Source organism: Suillus fuscotomentosus, assembly GCF_016647785.1.
Source record: "Suillus fuscotomentosus strain FC203 chromosome Unknown F5891scaffold_13, whole genome shotgun sequence".
NCBI classification, from domain to species: domain Eukaryota; kingdom Fungi; phylum Basidiomycota; class Agaricomycetes; order Boletales; family Suillaceae; genus Suillus; species Suillus fuscotomentosus.
In genome coordinates, this window is record NW_024539525.1 from 242,851 (window position 1) to 264,529 (window position 21,679).

Here is a 21,679-nt window from a genome sequence, read left to right on the forward strand (position 1 = left end):
CTCCCGCTCCTCGAGCTCTGTCTTCTATACCCCCATTACATTTCGTCCATTTTTTTGGTGGCACTAGAATATCTGGACTAAAGCGCCCCCTCTTGCGTGCTCTCGTACCGTCTTACACGAGCCCTCCTCCACCTTGTGCTTGCCGCCACCGGACTGTCTTGTGCCCCGACACCTCCTGCCCACCTATGCGAGCTCCCCGATACTGTCTCTATCATCACATTCAAATTATTTTATGCATGGGGCAGTTCAAATTCAATATATAAGTGACTTCAGCAGGCAAAATTTATTGATATAATAAAATGTACTATATTAGTTGACGAGTGGGATCGCAGTGTCTAAACCCCACCCAAAGCCAGCTGCCGAAGTCTAGGGATCAGATCGATCATGCACATATATGGATGTTCTATCGATTTTTGTTATCATATCTAAATCACGTCCTCGTGAGTATCGGATACCGTGGAGTTCTGCCAAGGACCGAGCGTCGCGGTAGTGTGTAACGTCGCGGGATGTTCATGACCTTATCGGACCTCCGGCACCATATATCCCCGATCCGTTCAGCGTTGCAACTTTCAATTACAGCGAATTTGTGAAGGTTACTGTCTTGAAGGCTTCCTTGTCCGAGCTTGCCCCGCAGACACCGTCGGGGCCCTCGCCATGACCCAAATTTTCTCCTTGTCAAGCTATATGCTTCATCATAAACATCAAACTCAGCATTGTCCCCAGTATCAACGATGCTGTGGTGCACGCTGTTTATGACGATAATGATTATTACTGAAGGATGGCTAAAAACCATGGCTCAATGGATGCTCCGGCGGAGGGATCCGCGCTGGACCTGACGCCGATTCGGCCGAGACATGTGACATGCTGAGGTCACCAACGAACTATGAGCTACCAAGGCAGTGACTCGAATATCTCGTTTGCTATGCACTGCAAAATTCTATGGTCTCCGAAGCATACGTGAATGTCCAAGAGCGGTTCGTAGTAGGCAAAGCTCTGATTAATGACATGTCAGACTCCGATAGACCAAAATACGCCAACTCATGCCGGAAGCTCAAACTTCTGACCGTGGAGGACTCTGGGAATGACGTCATCGGTAAGCGTACATTTAGCGCAGGAATCATGAGAAAACGCACTTTGTAAAGTAGACGTAGAAAAAGTCGAGGTAAAGCCCGGTTTGCACCAGTCCAGCTGTGACAGCTATGGGATCCACCACGTCCTCAGTAAAGTATCTGGAGGGTAAAATCGTTCAGTCATGAACATAATTCATTAGACGCATGCGTACCTATATATCCAGTTGGGAAGGTACAGAGCACGATAAAGACCAAGAGCGGCCAGGTAGTGCGTTGTAATGGTCTCTGCCTCGCCAGTACGCTGCAACATGAACAACTGGGGGAAAATCGCGACAGATTCGAGATATATAGAGAACGTCCAGAGAATTTCGGTCGGCTCGAATGCGTAGTTGAATATCAGCGATAGAACGAGGGATGGCCCAAGGAGATATTCAACCTTGAATGTGTCAATGGAGGGGTCGTGCGTTGGACTGTCAAAATCACGGTCAATATTCATGCGAAAGGCAGACATCAAGTGAAAACACACCGGAAACGATACTTCATGAGGTAGAGAATATAACAACTACTGCTTATGAAGAACACCTTCATCGCGAAGTTGTAAACGGATACCCAGCGGAATAGCAGGTCGATGTAGCGTGTCACGAATACGAGGGCGTAGAGAGCCTGTGTCTTGAAGGAAATACCTAGTAGACATACAATGACACGCCTGAGCAAGGATAGATCAGCAAATTCAAAGCAGACCCACCCCTGCATGACCTGGTCGTCTGAATCTTCTGAATAAGGATGAATATAGAGGCCAAGTGGGCCAAATCCCCTACAACCACGACCTGTTAGCTTTCCAGATAGCTTACACAGCGCGAACGCGAACCAAACAACCGAAAAATGTTCATGTTTTGACGTGTCCACTCCTATATCCTCCAACAACGTGCTGCAGTTCTCCAAACGATGGTCCTAAAATTTGAGCGTCGTGGAGCAAGCGTAGGAGATTAACGTGCCGACGTGTTCAAACAGTCGTTGGCATGAGGCAAAATATTCACACGCCTTCTCTCCTTCAGTACACAGCACCCTGGGGGCGCCCCACCAACTACCTTTATTTCATGCTAGACGACAGCTTCTAGGCTTATAACCTCGTATTGCTAACAACAAGAGTTTTTTGTGGCTTCTGGCGAGCATTTCGGTCTCACATAGATAGGCAAGTGATCATACCTTTATCTTGTTTGCAACGATGTCCTAGTAAAAGGGTCGACCTTGACCGTACTGCGCCCTGTCCCTGGCTCTTGAGCCCGAATGCGTCTGTTTCCCATTGCCTTGCCCAAACTTACCGCATTGCATTGTAAGGCCAGACCGACATTATGTGACTCTCATTGGCTAGCGAGACTGAAAGGCCCACAACTCGCTAGCAAAGGCAGAGCCGTCACTTCGCAGTTATTTGTATATTTTGCAGTCCTAGATGATTGTAAAGTTGCAGATGAATTGTAGGCGTTTTAGCCGAGCCCTGGCAGCAGAGATTTTGTCTGTCACGGGTGGTCTCTAGATGTGGATTTCTATCAAACGCAAGATTTACCTGTCTTTGCACGGGTACGCACATTATAAAGTGCCCAGACTCAAGATATATGTTTGGGTGCGTGGTTATGTGCGAACAAAATGCAGGCACGAGTTCCGGCGGACATGTGGCGCGCCTATAGTCAAGGACATGAGATCATCCTGGCTGCTTGCAGCCCTGAGCTTCCTTGTTTTCATTGATGTCCATCCTTACAGTCTGACTGATGCAAACTACAGTATTTCTAGATCGCTTATTCATGTCCGCAGCGCTCTTCCGCATCGTCGGCTGGTCGTACCTCCCAGATTTTGCAACAAAACAAGCTCTTCGTGTAATTCACCGGATATATTCTAGTATCTTTCACCGACCTCCGCCTGATCCGCGAACGCCTACTTATGCATTACACTATCGACTTACTTTCGCAACAGTCGTTCTCTGTTATCTCATCTATAACTTCCTGGATGCTTCCGGACGTATCACAAGCAACTTTTACGAGCTTCTCGGCGTATATCCGAACTCTAATGATGCTACCCTAAAAACGGCATTTCGCGGATTCGCAAGGAAATATCACCCAGATCGAGTAGGTCCGTCAGGAGAAGCATTGTTCATCGAGGTAAGAGATGCTTTCGAAGCCTTAAAGAACCCGGTGGTCAGGTTTGCGTACGATAGGTCAGTGGTCTTGAGAGTGGTATGGTATGGCTCGGTCACCTCATGTCTATATTTCAGATTTGGACCTGATGTTCTGCAGTGGAAAGAGTGCACAACGATGCGCGAGTATCTCCGACGCGGGCTACTGAGCTCATCATTGTACCACATTGTGACTGGTGCTGGTCTCGTTCTTTTTTCATCTATCGGAAAACCTAGTCCAATAGCAGCAGTAAGTACCCAAGATACTTGTTGTGCTGCCCAATTTGACCAGCTTCTTTGTGCGTGTTTCAAGTGGCGTTATCTTCTTTTTCTTTGCCTTTTTGCATCAGAGCTTTATCTCCTCCTTGCCCCCTCGCCCTCCACATCACCACCGAGCACCTTTGTTGATGCAGCAACCTCGCACGCCACGATTCTCGATGTTGTATTTCCTAAACGGATTGTATACCAACATATTCTTCTCCTCCATCAGGTCTTCTTTTTCCTTTCAGTTGCATTGTCCCGTGTGGCCCCGGCCCTGTTTCCCTCCCTGATGCAGGGAGATCCTATCATGGATCAGCAGATCGTACGCGCTATGGCCGAGAGACTTGGTGCGCTGGCAAAGAACACAGAACGGGAGTGTAAGTGGGCCATTACATTTCTTGGCACCTCCATTAAGTTCTGGTATACACCAATATTTCTTCTGACTCTAGTGTCGATTATGCTGGATACGGAATTGCTCGTAATCCATGAGACACCTATGGTCACTTCTGAGTTGAGCACACTACCTCAGCCTCGCGAGATACTCAAGAGTGATATCATGCATGCGTTGACCATGGAAATGGAAGATGTCGCTGTGGAGAATAAGCTGAAATCGGAAGTCGGGCCTGTGAAGACTGCATGGGACTTCGCTGTTGACAAAGAGATGAAGAAGAGAGTTCAAGGTCGTCGATTACACAAGATAGCGGATCAGCTGCCATCGCCACCGTCGGAAACAGGTCGAGGGAAAATACACATCCGTGCTCGATCTTTATCGCTTTAATGCTTCAACTATTTTGAAACTTTGCAAAACAGATTGTGAGGTTGTCCTGTCCAAGCATTTGTCATACCGACAGGAGATAGTTGTATTTGAGGACCTCATGGCAGTAACAACGAGAGATCCCATGTAGATCCGCAAATACCTGAATGCAGGCAAAGGACCTGAAAAATGAGGGTTCTGATGCCCTACTTCATAGTGAGGCTAGCACATGACTCACCTGCAAGCAGAACATGCACAATGGAGGTGTTTTCCTCATGGCTCGCCTGCATACGAAAGCATGCAGGGTGACTAGTTGACTTATGAGTTATGCATTAGTGTCAGCCATACCACAGTCCTCTCGTCAGTTGACTGCCTCGATCAAACTCGATTATCAGGAAGAAGTGTCTCGGACTGAGACTTCGTAACATCCAAGAAAATGGGCCGGGTTTGCCCTGTCCAACGTTCCCGACGTCACGGCATCGTTATCCATATGGTAAATTTGGAAAAGAAAGGTTGAAGAAAATTGCGTTATTTTTAGTGTTCAAATACGGACCTACGGGTTGGTTTTACCTAAGGATCCACAAAGAGTGGCTCACACTGCTACTTATACAACGGTCGCCGCACCCCCATTCAAATTACATGAAATCTCTTTTCTTTCCTCCCCCTTCCATTCAAACGACATGGAGGGAGATCCTCAACACGCCGAGACATCAGCAGCAGGTGCCAAACGCCAACGATTGAGCGCAGAAGCTAGAAAGCTCCTAAAAGGTGAGCCGTCCTCCATCCGTTCACACCAAGCGAAACGGTCCGCCCAGTTGTGCCTCTGCTGAGGCACGGTGGCATGTCAAACCCAATACTAGACTTAAGAGGCGTGGTGACACTTTCTGTCCAGATTTTGCCGAGCATGTTTCGATGCACCCGGATTCATACCAAAGACAACATTTGCTTGAGCAGGTGCGACGCTTGCACGGATGTGGTCAGACCGAAGCCAAACATATAAACACGTGGTTCACGCGCTACCGCGCCTCTGTAAGGAAGAAATCAACGCAAGACGATGATAATATCCGTGCGTGTTCTTCCTCCCGAACACGCCCATATGTGTACCCTTTGATTTACGTCATGATCTTGCCGAACAGTGTTCACGAATTTCACATCGGAGCAACTCGATATACTCAGGCCATTGCTGCGAAACAATCCGTTCCCCAAGAAAGAAATGATTGACATCTGGTCCGTGTGTATCAAAGCAGAACCCGAGCAAGTTAGCAAGTGGGTCTTATACCATCAAGCAAAGACAGCGCCACTGCGAGGGACATCGGAACAGTCAATGAGTGTATCACCCACCGCACCAATTCCTCATCTTCCTACACCTGCACGGTCGCTATCACCTCCTCATGCTCGCGGCATATCATTGCCATCGATTGCAACAAAAGAGGAGCCTTCCCCAGCAAGTCCTCTCTGGCCAACTCACACAGCACCTGTGCCCCACACAAGCTTGCCACAACATGCGACGGTGGGTCCAGACGTGCTTGACGAACTGAATCCGCCGTTTGTGCGAAAGCCTTCTTTTGATGGACCCAGACCTGTGAGTATTACTTGCAGCAGCCATAGCACATTCTGGCACTGAACTTGTTTTAGCTGCGTCATGTTCCTGTGATGCTACCATCTCCAGTAAAGCAATTAGCAAAAGACATACATCATAGCATCACATCACAGCGTCCAGGCTCAACACGCAAACCCAGTACACGTGCAGAGTTCGATGCCATGTTCAAGCCGTACGAAAAGATGATGACTCAGTTCATTCACAATGTTGAGAGCGGAAAGTTGCAACATCTGGGTTGGGAGCCTAGTGAGTTGGTAATTACTGACTTGTTCAAATCGTTGAAATAATATGCAACAGGTCACAAAGCAACATGAGTGTATCACCTTTGATTGAATCTATTGGAACCCATTGTATCGTTATTTCTGCAGTCATTGCATTCCTTGTGCAACCATTTCGCTATCTGTCATCATGTCAATATGACATACTTAGTAGCATATGAATCTGTCCGGTAGATGCAAGTTCAGCATATCAGTATATCGTATTGTTAGTGTAATAATGAAGTACTGGTGGTGATGTGGTCTCGCTCAAGGCCACCCTAATGATGCGTATGAGTATCAAGCTGGCGAACATGCGACCTTTCGACAAAATTCAAGAACTATATAATCAACCAAATCTATTCCCTAATCCTTGCTTTTCTCCTTGGCTGCGGCAGCCCAAACCTTTTGCACCGAAGACCAATACCTCTCTGGTTCGACCCGCGCGTGCGCTACATGAGCGCTCTCTTCAAACAGCTCGCAATGTACATCCATTCCGCGCTCCTTCGCAATCTCGGCATGTCGCGTGACCTCTTGCCACGAAATCAATTTGTCGTTGCGCGAAAAAAGGTAAAGGCGGGGTGTGTGGAGGCCCATCCACGATAGGATGCGGAGATTCCACATTTCGATTTTGAGCTTTTCCAGCATAATCATTTGCTTACCGAACAGCAAAGAAAGTCCGAAGCGGACAGAGTATATTGTGTGTACGATGGCGAGCACGATGGGTCTGGCAATTGGGTTCCGGATCGCAGTTCTGGCGGCAAGTTTGACTGATTTTAGGTCACCCGTTGCTGGGCACGAGTCAAGAACCAATGCGCTCGCAGACCCTAGAACTGGTGCGGAACCGTATTTCTGCTGCAGCATATGTCCAAGAAGTGTCATTTGTAGGGATCCTCCTGGTATTGCCGTGCAGAGTTCAGCTGTCTCTAAGTCCAACCGGGAAGAACTCACCATTGGAAAACACATGAGTAAGTATTCGTGCAGGCTGTTGGGCAGGAGAGGAAGATGGTAAGCAATGCAGTGCTTCTAAGGCATCAATGACAGGCTTGAGCTTCCGTGACTTTCGATTGTGAGGCCACAGGACAACAGTGAACAATTACTGTGAGGTGCTCACCCTAGTACTTCGTGTAGTCCAGAGCAAGTCGGTATTGCACTGAACAACGATCTGAGATGCTTTTGGGTATAATTTGGCATATGCACTTGTATAATTCCGCAAATGTCTAGGATGTGCTCCTACTGCGGACAACATCATTAGACATGGACTAAAGGACGCAAATTCAGGAATTTACGCCATCCGAATATCAAAACGACACTATACAGGATTCCCATCAGCTATCTTGCTAATAACGGACGCCGACTCACTTGGGAGACCTGGTATCCTGACATTGTTCGTGGTTATCCCGCAGATATATCCCAGTGCCAATCGTACGGAACCCTTCCAGATGACGAGCTTTAGACAGACTTCGTACTGGTAGCAAACGAAAAAAAAAACGCGGGTGTTTAGTCTGCTAGACACCAACGACTGATATTTCTTACCAATTGCGAACCGACCCGCAATCATCCTGGGACCGGGAAACAGCGTTCGAAACTCAACAGAACTCGACTTGTGAAGATACACTCGTATGATATAAAATGATTATGAGACACACCACTACTATTAGTGCCAGTTGGCGTCGCGGGGTAACGGCAGGTAATTCGGTACAGGTTGCAGCTACGCGGGTGTGAGCCTCAGTTAGTGGTGCGCATACGAGTAGTAGTTCATCTTCCGATTACAATCCTTATTTTTCATAGGTCGCAAGTACTTAAGTACCAGTGACTCACCACTTTGGTACTATTTCTCGATGTCTATATGTGTAGTTACATATGGTTTCTTTGGTCTCCACAACACATTACTATCACTGACTATAACTCAGTGATATAGATGTGACAGGCTCGAAATTCAGTATTTACAAGATTGATTTAAATAGTACCTTGTAAGGCGTTCCCCGTTGACTATCCGAGGGGTTCCGGTTAGAATGTTGGCGCGAATGTATAGAACGACTGTGGCCCTCCACACACACGTTAGAAATGGGCATGCAGACCGCGTGAGGGAAGCTCGTCGTCATACAGTAGCCATGGCCACAATATCAAGGACAGCGGTTCACTGATGTGTGGGTGCCGAATGCGACGCTGAGCTTTCCTGGTTCACTGTTGCTGAAGTTTTGCATTCATTTGCCCCAACTAGTGTAGCACATCGTGATACTATTTGCATGTTTCTGAAATGGCAGCATTTGTTGATACATTGAACACCGGACGTACTGAGGCGCTCTTGATGATGTCAACATTGGTTTCATGAAGAATGTGGTTGCGGTTGTAAGTTACAGACAATAACTTTGGTACATGTGGTCGTACCGTCAGATCAAGCCCTGACCTGATCATCGAATAGTGTAGTCAGTGGCGTAAGTTGTGTATCAAGACAAACTTTGACGTTGATAACAGGGCTGACAGAACATGTGTACGACAGCGGCCGTCGTTCAGGAGATCGTTGAACAATGAGTTGTTGTATTTTGGCTTTTGTTTGCGACTTGTTTGGTAAGAACAATACAATCTGTTGTGATCTCGAGAGCGCTCGCTGAGATGTCGAAACTTTGATTGACACCACAGTTCTCATCATTTTTTCCTTTCAGTCCTCTGTGCTATAGTCTGTGGTTGGTCTCCTCTTTCTATATTCCATTACTCTGGCGCATGATCAAACGAATGGCTGACAAGATTGGGCAATTTGGCCAGTCTCAGAAGCAATCTAGTCAACCAGAACTTGCGAACTTGCCTTACACTTCAATGTCTCATTCGATATCTGTTGCTGCAGACTATCATCGCGGCTCGATATCAACACAGCGAACGTCGTCCAGCGAATGGACCCAGCAGGAAAATAATCTCGAAGCCAAGACGTTTTCACTACCGCGCGTGTCGAGGCCCAAAGCATCTTACCGGCTCTCCGACTTCATAATACAACGGACCCTTGGGACGGGCTCCTTTGGCAGAGTACATTTAGGTATGTCTTTTGGAGTTATTCGTTACGCCCTCATCTAATTTGGCTTTCCAGTCAGGAGTAAACACAATCTCCGCTTTTACGCCATCAAAGTGTTGAACAAAGAGAAGATTGTTCGGACGAAACAGGTCGAGCATACCAATAACGAGAAGATGATGCTTGAAGCAGTTCAACACCCTTTCATCATCAATCTTTGGGGCGCGTTTCAGGACGCTTCCAACTTATTCATGGTAATGGATTTCGTACCTGGTGGTGAACTTTTCACCCTGCTACGACGGTCGAATGTGAGTCATTTCCAACCATCTATTTTAAAATGCTCTGATACCTTCTGGAAGCGCTTCCCGGATCCCGTAGCCAAGTTTTACGCTGCAGAGGTCGCACTTGCTTTAAATCACCTGCATTCCCTCGACATTATATATCGTGATCTCAAGCCAGAGAACATTCTTCTCAACCATGACGGTCACATTAAAATAGCAGACTTTGGATTCTCAAAACACTGTTCATCAGTGACGTGGACATTATGCGGCACACCTGACTATCTTGCCCCCGAAGTGAGCGCCTGTGGTCATTTTTCCAAATTTCAAGTCTGACTTCACATCACCTTCAACAGATCATAGGACAGCAACGGTACAACAAGAGTGTAGACTGGTACGCCCTGGGCGTGTTGATCTTTGAGATGCTTTCTGGACTTCCTCCTTATCACCAACCTGATCATAACCCCGTTGTACTTTACGAAAAGATTACTCGTGGTCCAGCCTTCATTCGGTGGCCATCGTTCCATGAAAATGCTACAGACATAATCCGAAAATTGATGGAGGGGGAGCCCTCCAAACGATATGGAAACTTGCGGCATGGGGCAGGTGATGTCTTTGCACATCCATGGTTTCGCGAAGTCGACTGGGACAAGTTGCGAAATAGAGAGATCACCGCTCCTTACCTGCCCAAAATTGCAGGAGACGGAGATGCAAGCGCGTAAGTTTCAGTCATTCTCTAATCTCGAGCTTCGAGGCTCAATCTGGCTGCAGCTTTGAACAGTACCCCGAGGACAACGCTGCCTCACTGTACGGAATTCAAGCTGAAGACACATGGGGACAGGATTTTCCCAATTTCGAGTATACCAGCCACTAAAAGGGACTTTGATTCAGTTATCACTACATTATTCTTTGTTTGGAACGTTGACACCATCCATTACCTGCATTTGTTGTTGTAATACCCAGACACGTCGACACCCCCTGCGCATTGTACATTGTATACCAGTTGTTCGCAGTAGAATCTCTTGTTTGTTTCTCCCTTCAATCCGAGTATTCGCAACATCATCTTGAGTGTGATTTTTGGTTTTGCACCCGGCGGTCGCACAAACGTGGTCAAGTAGTATTACAACATCCGTTATGCTCGCATTCCTATTTGTTCGGAACAAACATCAACATCATGTCGAAAAATGGGCTGCCATTTCCCCGAAACCTCGAACGACCAGCTAGTTCAGAATCTAGTCTCATAATTTTTCACCAGTGGGGCCCCACTCTTTTCCACTGGCCCAGAGGTCCAAGAAGCTCGTCAAACCGTTAAGAATTTGAGGAGATCGACTTGTGCGGGCGCTAAGGCTAGTGCTAGCGGGGTATATTCGTTTATGGCTGCGAAACATGCCGACAAAACATTCAAAATGGTTGGCATCGTCGAAGAAGAGCGAGAAAGGTGTTAAAGGTGGCTTGAGGAACGGGAAAAGGGGGAGTCGCGGTAGACGGAACGGGGTAACCAAGGGTGCGCAGTCGGTGTCGCAGGAGGATGTTGCTGTTGAAAGAACAACAATGCTACTTGAAAGACAGGCCGAGTTGGATCAGATTATGGACAAGCATGATACGATGGTGAGTTTTTCTGTCAACAGGGGAGTTCGCTGTTTCATATTCGGATTAGGTACGGGAGGTTTTTCACTTGGAGAAGTTCGTGACTCTCATTGAATATGACCCAACTGTAAGCTCTTCTGAGCTTGCACTTTTTTGGCACTTATTGTTCCTAGATTGCAAAGCAGGACAATTCGATTGTGTTTCAGGAGGTGCGTAATGAAGGACACTAAGATTATGACACTTACGGAACGACCTATCTTGTCTTCACAGTATAAGTCGAACTATGACTTACTCGAAAAAGCCTCTACATCGGCAGGTCCATCGCGTGCTACAAGGAGGGCTCATATCGAGCGCGTTCAAAACCTTACTACACCACTTTTACCTTCTACCACCTCTCGAGTGCACACCGAACCGGAATTACCCCTCTCCGCTAAATCAAAAGGGAAACAGAAGGCGGTTGATCCAGTCAATGATGCCGCGCCTATTGAGTCGATTACGCCGAAGAAGCCTGGGAAAGGGAAATATATATCTCAGCCTCCGAAACTTCGAGCTCTGGCTCCGATTTTGCCTGCGGATGGCGAGGCTTCTATTTCCGTGGGACTTGTACGCGGCAAGAAGAGGAATATTGGTGTTGCTTCCCCCACGGGTTCGTCCGCTGTTCCCCCTTCTGCAAAAAAGAAGCGGAAATTTCAGGAGGGACTCGCATCGGAAATGGCGGAGATTCCTAATGTCTTAGGGCCCAAGTCAACTGGATCAGATGCTATGCCGTTGGATCCTTTGCAAACATCTGCTCGTCGCAAGTCTTTGGTGAGCGTTGATTACCTCTTTGCCGTTTCCTCGTTTACACGTCTTTCAGCGACATCCTCCAACTACGATACGAGAACCACCAACACTTTCTCAACTTCCCAGTGAAGTTGAGCCGCCACAATCACAATTCAATATCAGACGCATCAAGCTCATAGTGCGACCACCACCACCAATGTACTCTAATCCCCGCCAGCATCCCTCTCGACCTCATTTCCATTCCTCGCTCTCTAGCTTTTTGAACTCATATGTCTCCATCAATGACTCAGATTTAAGCGAGGACGATCTAAATCTCATGGCTCAGAAGAAAGCTGCACTATTGGACAAGATGGAGAGCTTCCGGCAACAGGGTCGGCTCATTATTGACAACGCGACCTTCAATGAGATGTCTAAAACAAGGGGTGGCGTAACCCTCCACGAACCAAAGCAAGATCGGGACACTTGGGATGTGATCTTAGAAGCGATTACTCAACGCTCCCGACAGGAGCAGGTGAAAGGTCGAGTTATTGCTGCGCAGATATCGAGCCGCATCAAAGCGTATTGGGATCAACGGGCACAACGCGAGGATAAGGCAAAAATGCATGAAGAGAGAAGACTTCGTGCCTTGGCGAAGGCAACTATTAAGATGGTCACTAGTGAATGGAAAAAAGCTGTCTTCGTACGTACCATATTCTTTTTTCGGGGATATTGCTTCAATTTTAATTTTCCTCTACATAGCACATTCGGGAACAACATCGACTGCGCGCGGAGGCTGAGGAAAGGCGCCGTGGTCATGAGCATTTAGATGCTATCCTTGATCGATCTGGTCATATATTGGAAACTCAGCAAGCAGAACTTGCTAGAGGTGATATGTCTCGCAGTAGATCCAGTAGTGTTTCTGGTCACTTCCTGGAACCGGGATTCGACTCTGAAGGCTCGGAAAATTCAGAGTCTGAAGTAGATCAGGGAGATACGGATGGTGTGGAGCGGCAATTTTCGTCACAGGCGAGTGACCGAGATACAGAGAATGCTGAGGAAAAAGAAAGCACCAAGGATGATGATGATGACGAAGAAGAAGAGGAGGAGGAGGAGGATGAGGAGGAGGAGGGCGGAACCAGTGCGTCAGCATTACTGGGGCCATCACTCCCTCAGCTCGAAGTTGATGATGATACTTCGAGCGCTACCTCCCGAGCTGGTGCTAATCTACTGGATGCCGAGATGAATGATGAAGAAGAGTCGGAGGCTGCTATGGCCGTGGAGTCACCTCTGCTTCTCCCTTTCAGATTGCCGATGTCTCGGGAGACTCCTACCGACTCCGACTCTGTTTTGCACGAGCAGACGACTGAAGACTACAGGTCTCCCCATTTTGAGAGTTTCAACGACGCGCCTTCACCAGCCAGCACTGTTGCTGGCCATGAAGAGGAGCCTGAATCGACTTTTAATCGCAATAAGGAGTTGAAGACAACAGTCACCGAATCTACTCCGGGCAGTTTGACTCTAGGTGCTGACGACGTTGATATGGGTCAAGCCACGGAAGTCGAAACTAAAGACAACTATACAGGCTTTCCAGCTGTCGAAACACCATCTTCTCGCCCCCCATCACCTACGTTCGGTATGGAAGTCGATGAGTCTGAGTTATTTGACGAAGCAGAAGACGTTCATCAACAAGAGGACAACGTACCAGACTATCTCAAACCATACGCCGTTGCACCTGTCCACTGGGACACGCAAGACAAGGTGAAAGTTCCCGTGTTATTACGGGGTGTCCTCCGCCCATACCAGCAATCCGGTTTGGAATGGCTTGCAAGCCTCCATGTCAACAATCTAAACGGCATACTTGCTGACGAAATGGGATTGGGGTATGCTTTTGGGTCCCTTGTTTAACGTGTTAGCTCACTCTATTCAATAGGAAAACTATACAGACAATATCGCTCCTTGCTCATCTAGCCTGTGATCGTGGAATATGGGGTCCGCATCTTATTGTGCGTGGCTCACCTGTTACCTTTTGCATTTACCAACCAGCCATCTAGATTGTCCCCACAAGTGTCCTCCTAAACTGGGAAATGGAATTCAAGAAGTTTTTACCTGGATTTAAAACTCTGAGTTACCACGGATCGACGAAACGCCGCAAGGAGCTCCGCCAAGGGTGGTACAACAAGCACCACTTCAATGTCTGCATAACCTCATACACGCTCGCTAGTCGCGATGCTCACATATTCAAGCGCAAAGCTTGGTATTACATGATACTGGATGAAGCACATATGATCAAAAATTTCAAGTCGCAACGATGGAATATTCTCTTAATGTTCCGCTCCTTTCGGCGTCTTCTCCTGACTGGCACCCCGCTACAAAACAATCTAACTGAGTTATGGGCACTTTTGCAATTCCTGATGTCTGGTACTAACTTTGCCAACCTAAAAGAGTTTGGCGAATGGTTTTCAAGTATGCATACTTGCCTTTTGGGGTGTAATGAATCATTGCTTACTTCTGATACTTAGATCCCTTGGAGAAAGCGATTGAAATGGGTACCTTGTTGGACGACGAAAATATGCAACGCGTGACCAAACTCCACACAGTTCTGCGTCCCTATCTACTGCGCCGTCTCAAACGTGACGTTGAGAAAGAGCTCCCCAGCAAATACGAGCATCTCATTCTGTGTCCCTTATCCAAGCGGCAGCGATTCCTCTACGACGAGTTCATGGATCGTGCGCATACCAGAGACGCCTTACAATCTGGTGTTTACCAGAAGATCGCAAATATCCTCATGCAGCTCCGCAAAGTCTGTAATCATCCGGATCTTTTTGAAGTCCGTCCGATCGTGACATCTTTCGCTATGACACGTTCTGTCGCCGCAGACTTCGAGATCAAGGAGCTACTAGTTCGGCGAGAGCTTCTTCGAGCGAATGATGAAGACAGTATTAATCTTGATCTTCTTGGCCTGCGGTTTATTGATCAACAAGACGTACCTCTACTTCCTGCTCTGGAAACGCGGCGCCTTGATGCGACACATCGGCTTCCACTTATCTCAGAAATGCCTGAGGAGCCGCCACCAAAGGACACTCGTACTATTCAAGGATACCGTGCTTACCATGCATACCAACAGCGAGTTGCACAAGTAGCTCGCTGGGCACAAATCGGTTACCTTAATCGCCTGCGTTGTACCCGGTTACCGGTCTACAGCCAAGAGTTGTTGACTATTGCTAAGCAGTGTCATCGACCAATCCTCCCTCTTTCCACGTTGAACATTAGCCATCGTTTCATGGACACGGTTCTTCTGCCTCTTCATTCGGCAGTCAAGACTTACGCTGACCGGGCTAAAGAGCTGCAACCTGTGGTCGAAAGGTTCGCTTTCGTCACTCCAGCCGCAGTTGCTTTGGACCTACCTTGTTTTGCCCTGGCAGGATGCGAGCACATTATATCTTGTCAGTCATCTGACTTCGATAGTGTCCTTCATCACGCTAGCGTCAAGCTGCAGATAGCGTTCCCAGATCCATCCCTTCTCCAATATGATTGTGGCAAACTGCAAGAACTTAGTCGCCTTCTCCGACAGAAGAAATTGGAAGGACACCGTGTTCTCATCTTCACACAGATGACAAGGATTTTGGATATTCTGGAGATTTTTCTCAACTTTCATGGCTATCTCTATCTTCGTCTTGATGGAGCCACCAAAATCGAAGACAGACAATATATCACTGAGCGGTTCAATGCAGACTCCAGGATTTTTTGCTTCATCTCTTCCTCTCGGTCGGGTGGAGTAGGTATCAAGTAAGTATTTGTAGGTTGCCTGGTCTGTTGATTGCTAACCACCCCAATAGTCTTACTGGAGCAGACACCGTCATCTTCTACGATAGCGACTTCAATCCCCAAATGGACAAACAGTGCGAGGATCGGTAAGATGGCTCCTCAATTTCTACATGGTGATAAGTGATCAAACCTTTTCGCAGTGCTCATCGCATCGGTCAGATAAGAGACGTCCACATCTACCGATTTATCTCTGCACATTCGGTTGAAGAAGCCATGTTGTTGAAAGCTAATCAGAAGCGCTCTTTGGACGATCTCGTCATCCAGAAAGGCGAATTCGACTGGCGATCCCTGTTTGATGACCAAGGAGCTCTGTCGAAGGCTCTAGTTGAATTTGAGGACAAGGAAGATGTCCATGCTGCCGCTGTAGCCGCGAGAGAAGAAGATGTGATGGAAGGCGCTGATCAAGCTGACTTCGGTGCTGAAGGAGAAATTGAAAATGAAGGCAGGTTGCCGGATAATGCGCAGGATGATCCACCTACTGGTAAGGAAATGTTGGATGTTTCCGAGATGGACCAAGTTGCAGAGGAAGAGGACGAAGGAGGGGCAGTATCGGACTACATGATTAGCTTTGTCCGGATGGATCACGACTTCTTCAGAGATTGGCGGCTATGATGGCAGTCTCGTATTCTGTTGATGTTTAGGTTGTTTGTACTGTTTGGTTCTTCCCAGTGCTATCTATCACATTATATATGTTGTTACTGATCGGAAAGTATGATGAGCGGAACTCAATCGGGAGTTCGCGCTAGTTACGTGACAATACCGGGAGTCATTTTCACCTGCTTCCACGCTCTCGAATTCTATCGTTGCAGTCCCCAGGTCGGGCAAGATGATGATAACAGACGTCCTGCACCGCACTTTCGTCAGTGGACTGGCCGCACTAAGCGTGTATGGAGTATTCATGGGTTATGCTGTGCACCGCGAAACACTAGCGAAAGGGAGAGGTGAGATGATGTATACCACCAATTTCACCCCAACTTTCTGACGCAAATTGTGCAGAGGTGAGAAACCCGACTACAATTAGCATATAAGGGCAACTCACGTCGACTATCATAGTACATGGCATTGAAAGAAGCCGAAGCAAAGCAGCGCGAACAGATGACTGCAAGTTTCCACATTTTACACATCGTCTTATCCTTTTTGACACTGCTCTCAGGCCGAAGAGGAGGCGAAAGAACTTGCGTTAGCAGAGGCTGCCCAGGCCGTTTTCCGCAAAGGGTCGTGACATGACTGCGCACCGACCTTCTACTACATCTTTGGTTCAAGGATAATCATGCAGTTTCATACAACTGCATACTATAGATGCCGTAGTTCATCTTGGGCTCGCTCCGCGTATTGTTCCTGTAACTGCCAACAAGCTGTCCATGCCCATTATTTAATTGTCTCGTGGATCGATCAACAAGGTCATTTCTCTTCTGCTTTAATCGCTCTGATCAAATAGAGACTATGACTGAGCTCGACTCGTATAGCAAACGGTTCAAACGAAGATGTGCCGGCTGAAGAAACTCAGACATTTTACTTCAATATAATATGTTCACCACTTTCACAACGAATAATTATGTCAGAGGATGGGAAGGGTCGTTGACATCCGATGAAGGACACTTTCAACTTGAAAGCATGATCAATCAGCTCCTGCGATGAAAAACTCTTTCCTCCCATGATTTTAGTTTCATGGGCCACCACATCTATATGGGTGCTGTTCATGCGCACTGGCAGTATTAAAATCGGATTTTCCCGGATGCACATGCTTTGAACGTTGAGCTTTCCTAGAGCCGTTGCCATCCTCACCCATGTACATTGTATCAAACCAGGACATTCCGAGACGTTAGACACTATGGTGGATTCTACTACTCCAGCACAGACCAATCGGCCTCGCTGTGACGTAGAGCATCCCAGGGCCATTGCCCTACAGTTCACAGGCTGGGCTCGACACCTGTCTTCAAATCACAACGCATGAACCTCAAAAGAGTCACAGAGGAAGTGAGAGCGAAAGAAAGGCGGTGTATTGTGTTGGAATGGTCTAAATCGTATGTCTCCGCCTCTCTCGATGGGGCTCCAGGAGCCTAACGTTACGGACCTGATGTCGTTCCTATCAGACAGTCGATTGCTAACAGAGGAACAAATCCTGTTCTTATGGCCGAAAAAAATCTAATTCATCTTCAATTTCTTTGCAGAAAGAGAGGTACGACAGTATGTGCGAAAAAGCATGGCCATCTGCAGTAGATCAATGCAGTAATGAGATTATAGAGAGATAATGTATATCTCTCTGACATCTCATTACAACGATGCGAAATGTTCGACTCTCAACCGTAACATTCTGAATTCGATTGCAATGCCTCTCGGCATTGTTGTATTGCACCCAGTTTTATTTTTCAGTAAAGGTGCAGTGTTTCTGGTCAATGGTTCCTAACCCTAATGTATTCTCCTTTGAGATATTTTACGTTGAAGAGAATTAACTCGGTACTATCAAGGTCAGGCAAAGTCATGTTCGGTGAAGGCCTAATATTCACCCGGTGAGACGCATCTTTCCAAACTCTGTTCTTTTAACAGTGTCTTACCAGGAGAGCAACATCGCCAGCAACGCAAACTTCTCAACTCAAAAACACGCGACTACTGTCTGCGAAGGTATTCCTCCAATACCCTTTCGGTAGAAAACGACCCGTACGCGAAAGCGTTGCGAAAGACTGGGTCATTTTTGCGTCTGAACTCATACACACGATGGTGTGTTGCAACCCCTTGATTAGCGTAATGCCACAGCCGCTGTGCGGCTGGTAATGATGGATGATTTTATTTGGTAGGTTGTTGTGTGCTATTCAGTGATGCATACCTACTACCATGTGGCAGAGTTTCATACAGCAGGGCTATACGATCAGCAGCCGAGTGTACGACAGGATGTATGATCGAAAGGAGTCGCCACAACACAATTTAAGCTCCCTATCGTAATTTATAGCAAAACGGTACAAAGTTACATCGTGTCTTGCGGGATAAGCAGTAGTATCGCCCATAATTTCTTGATGCGAGAGTCGCATAGATCTTTGACTACACCAGATATCTAAAACCAACAGGGACCTGAAGGTCATTAATATCCTTTGCATTCTGCTCGTCTCTCTCAATCTGCTCATTCACCCGCTTCAAATGCAAATGCATGAAACCAAGCATGGCCGACGACACCCCAAGTGCTGCGAGGCAGGCGGCGTAGGAATAACGATATGTCGGGCCCCAGATGAGAGGCCAGAGGTACCTATCAGAGATTGTAAATAATCAGCGAGAGCGGGAGATCGGTGGCACTAACGATCCGACGATGCTCCCCACCGCAGACATCGCACTGATCAAAGCGACAGCAACGGCTCGCTTCGCAGGTTCTCTGGCAAAAGTATTGTTTACCCATGCCCAAAGAACCATTTGTCCTGCGGCGATTTGAGCCATCAAAAACCTGCACGTCTCTGAGTACACAAGGTATCACTCTATTAGACGATGACTCTGCTTACATGGAAGCATAGCGCGCAATCATGTTCATCGTACAGATGGATATAATGAATCCAAGGGCAGCCAATGCGCTCGATGCAAAAATGTACATGCAACGCTTTTTCGCTTTGTCAGAGTACCTGATCGTCCATGAGACACGATTCGAGATAGAGCAAAAAATTAATTTACATACCTTGAAAGAGTAAAAGCTACAATAGCGGCAAGCACCCATGGAGGCACGGCTAGCAGCAAAGTAATCGTCACATCATATCCCATAGTCGCGACAATAGTCGGGAAGTAAAGGACGAATGACAGCGACATATAATCGATGACGATCGCGCCTGCAAACCACCATACCTTCCAGTCGGACAAAGCATCCCACAGTCCTTGTATGGTCCCCCGTTTCCCAGACCCGTCAAGTCTTCCATAGCCGTCGTCTGCAAGACGAGTGATAGCGAGCGATCTTTCCTCCGGAGTGAGCCAAGTGGTGTTGTGAGGGAAATTAGGGAGTATAAAGAATGCACAAATCGCGACTATGACAGTCATGCCGCCTTCGATGTAAAACAACCACCTGTAGATATGTCAGCTTCAGCGAATGACAAGAGACGAATGTTTCTCGCCTCCATCCGGCTTGACCAAGTTTTCCCTGCATGCCTGTAAGTATACCAGATGCAAACAGGGATCCGAACCCAGCGCTGAGCACGCCTCCACAAGAAACGAAAGTCGTTCTCACAGCGAGCTCGTCTCGCTTGTACCATCCTGATATAAGAAACATGATGCCAGGGAAGAAAGGTGCTTCGGCAAAACCAAGAAGTAAACGGGCGAGAAAAACCTGGGTATAACTCGCATCGAACTATCAGATGCGACAATGACGAGCGGCGGGAATGCATACTTCTGTGTGATTCCTAGATACGGTTAGGCATTCATGGTCATGAGTGGCCGGTGTCGACAAACCTGTTAATGTTGATACTAAGCCCCATATCACCATACAACATGGAATAAGGATGGCAGGTTTCTCTAGCCAGTGCAGAAACATATTCCTGAAAGAAAGTACAGTAAAATTTCCCTCGACGAAAAATGCAACTTACGCTGGCACCTGCATGGCACTGAATCCCACATACGTGATAGATAAGATCGTCGCGTATTGGGTTCCATGCAGGTGCAGGTCTTTCTCAAAACCTCCCAACCGTGCACTACTGTAGACGACATAAGACATCATACAAACGAGTATGAAAATGCGTAACATACCTAGCATTCCCTCTGTCGATCTAACAAAGGGGTAAGCACAAAGTAATAAAAAAACTTGGACTCACAAAGTTTAGAGCATACAAAAGCACGATCACGGACAGATGTAGATCGAGCTTCCTTACCAATCTCCTCTCGAGATCATTACGGGCATGGCTGGATAAAACAGACGAGACATGAACGGTTTCCGATTTCGCATCGGTGAGAGCAGACATCGTTCAAAAACAAAAACACAGCAGCAAGAGTTGACAAGTCTCTTCTTTGTGACGTGCAGGTGAGAAACAAAGACAGATAATCGTCTGGCACGGTCATCAATTAAATATCGACTGGCATCCAATAGGGTACTCGGGCCGCTTTGAACAAATTGCTATTAGCAATGACTGTGTGCGTGGCATGCAGTTATGGTAGTGATGTTGACAGAAGTGCCTCCGGAGTTTTGCCAACTGGTCTGGCCAAATTGGTTGTGCTCGACTTACGGTAGAACTCAGGTGCAGGGGTGGTGGTAGGACCTGGTAGAACTCCAGGGCATCAGAGACTCGCAGACATAATCTAGATTATGATGACATGGATGGGTTTGAATGATTCAATAGAACGCGAAAACCAACCCTCAAGTAAGATGGTGCTGGTGACAAAGCAGACGACCCTGCCAAGTCATGGTGGAAAAACCTTGGAATCAATATCAATTTCAGGTCTTTGCTGTGATGATCCTCTCAATTGTAGAGGCATGCCACCCGCCGTCGACATGCTCTGCACACTTGTGAAGACGTTGGCGTTGTTGTCGAGATTGCACAAGATCCTGAAGCATCCTTCACGTGGACATTTCCACTCTCGACAGAGCCTCGTGATGCAGATGATATTCTTGCAGGTCCAGAGAGTATCTCGTCCGGCGACAATGCCGCTGAATTGGCTGCTCTCGAGTCTGTAGTAAGAGGACTGAGGAAGTTGAAATGCTGAAGGGAGCTACTTCTGATCTTGGCAAGTTGGATCCATGAGAGTGGACGAAGAATAATACCAAAGGCTATTTCATTGAGGTAAATAAAGATGATTGAACGAGGGTTGTGTACACATACGGCAGTCACGCAAATGTCACTGTAAGTCACAACATGTCACGTAGGGAGTGTACATTGTCTGGATGAGTTGAGGTTGTCTATGTAAGCTCAATTGCAGCCTGGATGCACTACTGGTCTGACGAAGCCCGCAGTTCACCCGAATGCGCGCTGCACCCAGCACTTCCAAAGTGCAATTTGAAACTCCCGGGCCGTCAATGCGCCGTATCGGTAGTTGGTGACATTTCTACATGACTTTGGCACTTTCAACTAGATCTCACTCGATTATTATATTGGCCGAAATGAGTTGTATCAGAATACTATCTATCGGTTATCACAACTTCAGACGGCCGCTGGTTCGGAC

At 47.3% G+C, this 21,679-nt stretch overlaps 9 protein-coding genes across 9 annotated transcripts; 6 read left to right on the top strand and 3 right to left on the bottom strand.

Annotated features, from left to right (window-relative positions):
- Positions 1–915: 915 nt before the first annotated feature.
- Positions 916–2,106, bottom strand: F5891DRAFT_96116 (ER lumen protein retaining receptor-domain-containing protein). Its single transcript, XM_041375795.1, has 6 exons — positions 1,939–2,106; positions 1,816–1,884; positions 1,597–1,753; positions 1,283–1,540; positions 1,134–1,229; positions 916–1,075 (listed from the first exon to the last, which is right to left on the bottom strand). Exons 1-6 carry the CDS (start codon positions 1,958–1,960, stop codon positions 1,039–1,041), a joined length of 639 nt encoding a protein of 212 aa, XP_041228879.1. The 5' UTR covers positions 1,961–2,106; the 3' UTR covers positions 916–1,038.
- A 763-nt stretch (positions 2,107–2,869) lies between these two features.
- On the top strand, positions 2,870–4,276 carry F5891DRAFT_947355 (DnaJ-domain-containing protein; the record flags this gene model as incomplete). The annotated part of the gene is made up of 4 exons (XM_041374735.1): positions 2,870–3,279; positions 3,337–3,487; positions 3,551–3,875; positions 3,948–4,276. 4 exons carry the CDS (start codon positions 2,870–2,872, stop codon positions 4,274–4,276), a joined length of 1,215 nt encoding a protein of 404 aa, XP_041228880.1.
- Positions 4,277–4,810: 534 nt separating this feature from the next.
- On the top strand, positions 4,811–6,393 carry F5891DRAFT_1018657 (uncharacterized protein). Its single transcript, XM_041361046.1, has 5 exons — positions 4,811–5,020; positions 5,145–5,318; positions 5,389–5,834; positions 5,888–6,098; positions 6,150–6,393. Exons 1-5 carry the CDS (start codon positions 4,933–4,935, stop codon positions 6,164–6,166), a joined length of 936 nt encoding a protein of 311 aa, XP_041228881.1. The 5' UTR covers positions 4,811–4,932; the 3' UTR covers positions 6,167–6,393.
- F5891DRAFT_1018663 (uncharacterized protein) lies at positions 6,394–7,866 on the bottom strand. Its single transcript, XM_041361047.1, has 6 exons — positions 7,643–7,866; positions 7,469–7,574; positions 7,396–7,418; positions 7,221–7,342; positions 7,058–7,166; positions 6,394–7,002 (listed from the first exon to the last, which is right to left on the bottom strand). Exons 1-6 carry the CDS (start codon positions 7,665–7,667, stop codon positions 6,473–6,475), a joined length of 915 nt encoding a protein of 304 aa, XP_041228882.1. The 5' UTR covers positions 7,668–7,866; the 3' UTR covers positions 6,394–6,472.
- An 834-nt stretch (positions 7,867–8,700) lies between these two features.
- F5891DRAFT_96330 (kinase-like domain-containing protein) lies at positions 8,701–10,654 on the top strand. The gene is made up of 5 exons (XM_041375983.1): positions 8,701–9,137; positions 9,189–9,418; positions 9,470–9,685; positions 9,745–10,106; positions 10,160–10,654. Exons 1-5 carry the CDS (start codon positions 8,831–8,833, stop codon positions 10,260–10,262), a joined length of 1,218 nt encoding a protein of 405 aa, XP_041228883.1. The 5' UTR covers positions 8,701–8,830; the 3' UTR covers positions 10,263–10,654.
- F5891DRAFT_96484 (uncharacterized protein) lies at positions 10,560–12,223 on the top strand. The gene is made up of 3 exons (XM_041376121.1): positions 10,560–10,996; positions 11,149–11,184; positions 11,246–12,223. The coding sequence occupies exons 1-3, from the start codon at positions 10,775–10,777 to the stop codon at positions 11,885–11,887; spliced, it is 900 nt and encodes a 299-aa protein (XP_041228884.1). The 5' UTR covers positions 10,560–10,774; the 3' UTR covers positions 11,888–12,223.
- On the top strand, positions 11,955–16,174 carry F5891DRAFT_1127187 (SNF2 family N-terminal domain-containing protein; the record flags this gene model as incomplete). The annotated part of the gene is made up of 7 exons (XM_041364157.1): positions 11,955–12,437; positions 12,497–13,617; positions 13,668–13,740; positions 13,789–14,200; positions 14,257–15,523; positions 15,574–15,648; positions 15,703–16,174. The coding sequence occupies 7 exons, from the start codon at positions 11,955–11,957 to the stop codon at positions 16,172–16,174; spliced, it is 3,903 nt and encodes a 1,300-aa protein (XP_041228885.1).
- Positions 16,175–16,343: 169 nt separating this feature from the next.
- F5891DRAFT_947255 (uncharacterized protein) lies at positions 16,344–16,544 on the top strand (the record flags this gene model as incomplete). The annotated part of the gene is made up of 1 exon (XM_041374725.1): positions 16,344–16,544. A coding segment is annotated over one exon (201 nt), but the record flags the coding sequence as incomplete, so codon positions are not given.
- A 1,739-nt stretch (positions 16,545–18,283) lies between these two features.
- On the bottom strand, positions 18,284–20,656 carry F5891DRAFT_96517 (major facilitator superfamily domain-containing protein). The gene is made up of 10 exons (XM_041376141.1): positions 20,338–20,656; positions 20,273–20,292; positions 20,113–20,220; positions 19,979–20,064; positions 19,917–19,929; positions 19,645–19,866; positions 19,218–19,595; positions 19,048–19,164; positions 18,852–18,992; positions 18,284–18,800 (listed from the first exon to the last, which is right to left on the bottom strand). Exons 1-10 carry the CDS (start codon positions 20,482–20,484, stop codon positions 18,599–18,601), a joined length of 1,434 nt encoding a protein of 477 aa, XP_041228887.1. The 5' UTR covers positions 20,485–20,656; the 3' UTR covers positions 18,284–18,598.
- Positions 20,657–21,679: the final 1,023 nt, after the last annotated feature.

Bases quoted from the DNA above. Each gene is read 5' to 3' on its own strand.
- F5891DRAFT_96116 (XM_041375795.1), bottom strand. From the start codon at position 1,960: ATGAACATTTTTCGGTTGTTTG. The intron at 1,885-1,938 runs GTTCGCGTTCGC...TCGTGGTTGTAG, and splicing joins GAACATTTTTCGGTTGTTTG to GGGATTTGGCCCACTTGGCC. The intron at 1,076-1,133 runs GTGCGTTTTCTC...CGTCATTCCCAG, and splicing joins TTCTACGTCTACTTTACAAA to AGTCCTCCACGGTCAGAAGT.
- F5891DRAFT_96484 (XM_041376121.1), top strand. From the start codon at position 10,775: ATGCCGACAAAACATTCAAAATGGTTGGCATCGTCGAAGAAGAGCGAG. The intron at 10,997-11,148 runs GTGAGTTTTTCT...TATTGTTCCTAG, and splicing joins TGGACAAGCATGATACGATG to ATTGCAAAGCAGGACAATTC. The intron at 11,185-11,245 runs GTGCGTAATGAA...TTGTCTTCACAG, and splicing joins ATTCGATTGTGTTTCAGGAG to TATAAGTCGAACTATGACTT.
- F5891DRAFT_96330 (XM_041375983.1), top strand. From the start codon at position 8,831: ATGATCAAACGAATGGCTGACAAGATTGGGCAATTTGGCCAGTCTCAG. The intron at 9,686-9,744 runs GTGAGCGCCTGT...CACCTTCAACAG, and splicing joins CTGACTATCTTGCCCCCGAA to ATCATAGGACAGCAACGGTA. The intron at 10,107-10,159 runs GTAAGTTTCAGT...ATCTGGCTGCAG, and splicing joins GGAGACGGAGATGCAAGCGC to CTTTGAACAGTACCCCGAGG.
- F5891DRAFT_96517 (XM_041376141.1), bottom strand. From the start codon at position 20,484: ATGTCTGCTCTCACCGATGCGAAATCGGAAACCGTTCATGTCTCGTCT. The intron at 19,596-19,644 runs GCGAGAAACATT...ACATATCTACAG, and splicing joins CTTGGTCAAGCCGGATGGAG to GTGGTTGTTTTACATCGAAG. The intron at 19,165-19,217 runs GTATGTAAATTA...ATGGACGATCAG, and splicing joins GTAGCTTTTACTCTTTCAAG to GTACTCTGACAAAGCGAAAA.
- F5891DRAFT_1018657 (XM_041361046.1), top strand. From the start codon at position 4,933: ATGGAGGGAGATCCTCAACACGCCGAGACATCAGCAGCAGGTGCCAAA. The intron at 5,021-5,144 runs GTGAGCCGTCCT...CTTTCTGTCCAG, and splicing joins AGCTAGAAAGCTCCTAAAAG to ATTTTGCCGAGCATGTTTCG. The intron at 5,835-5,887 runs GTGAGTATTACT...AACTTGTTTTAG, and splicing joins CTTTTGATGGACCCAGACCT to CTGCGTCATGTTCCTGTGAT.
- F5891DRAFT_1018663 (XM_041361047.1), bottom strand. From the start codon at position 7,667: ATGATTGCGGGTCGGTTCGCAATTG. The intron at 7,167-7,220 runs GTGAGCACCTCA...CACAATCGAAAG, and splicing joins GGACTACACGAAGTACTAGG to TCACGGAAGCTCAAGCCTGT. The intron at 7,003-7,057 runs GTGAGTTCTTCC...CGGCAATACCAG, and splicing joins TACTCATGTGTTTTCCAATG to GAGGATCCCTACAAATGACA.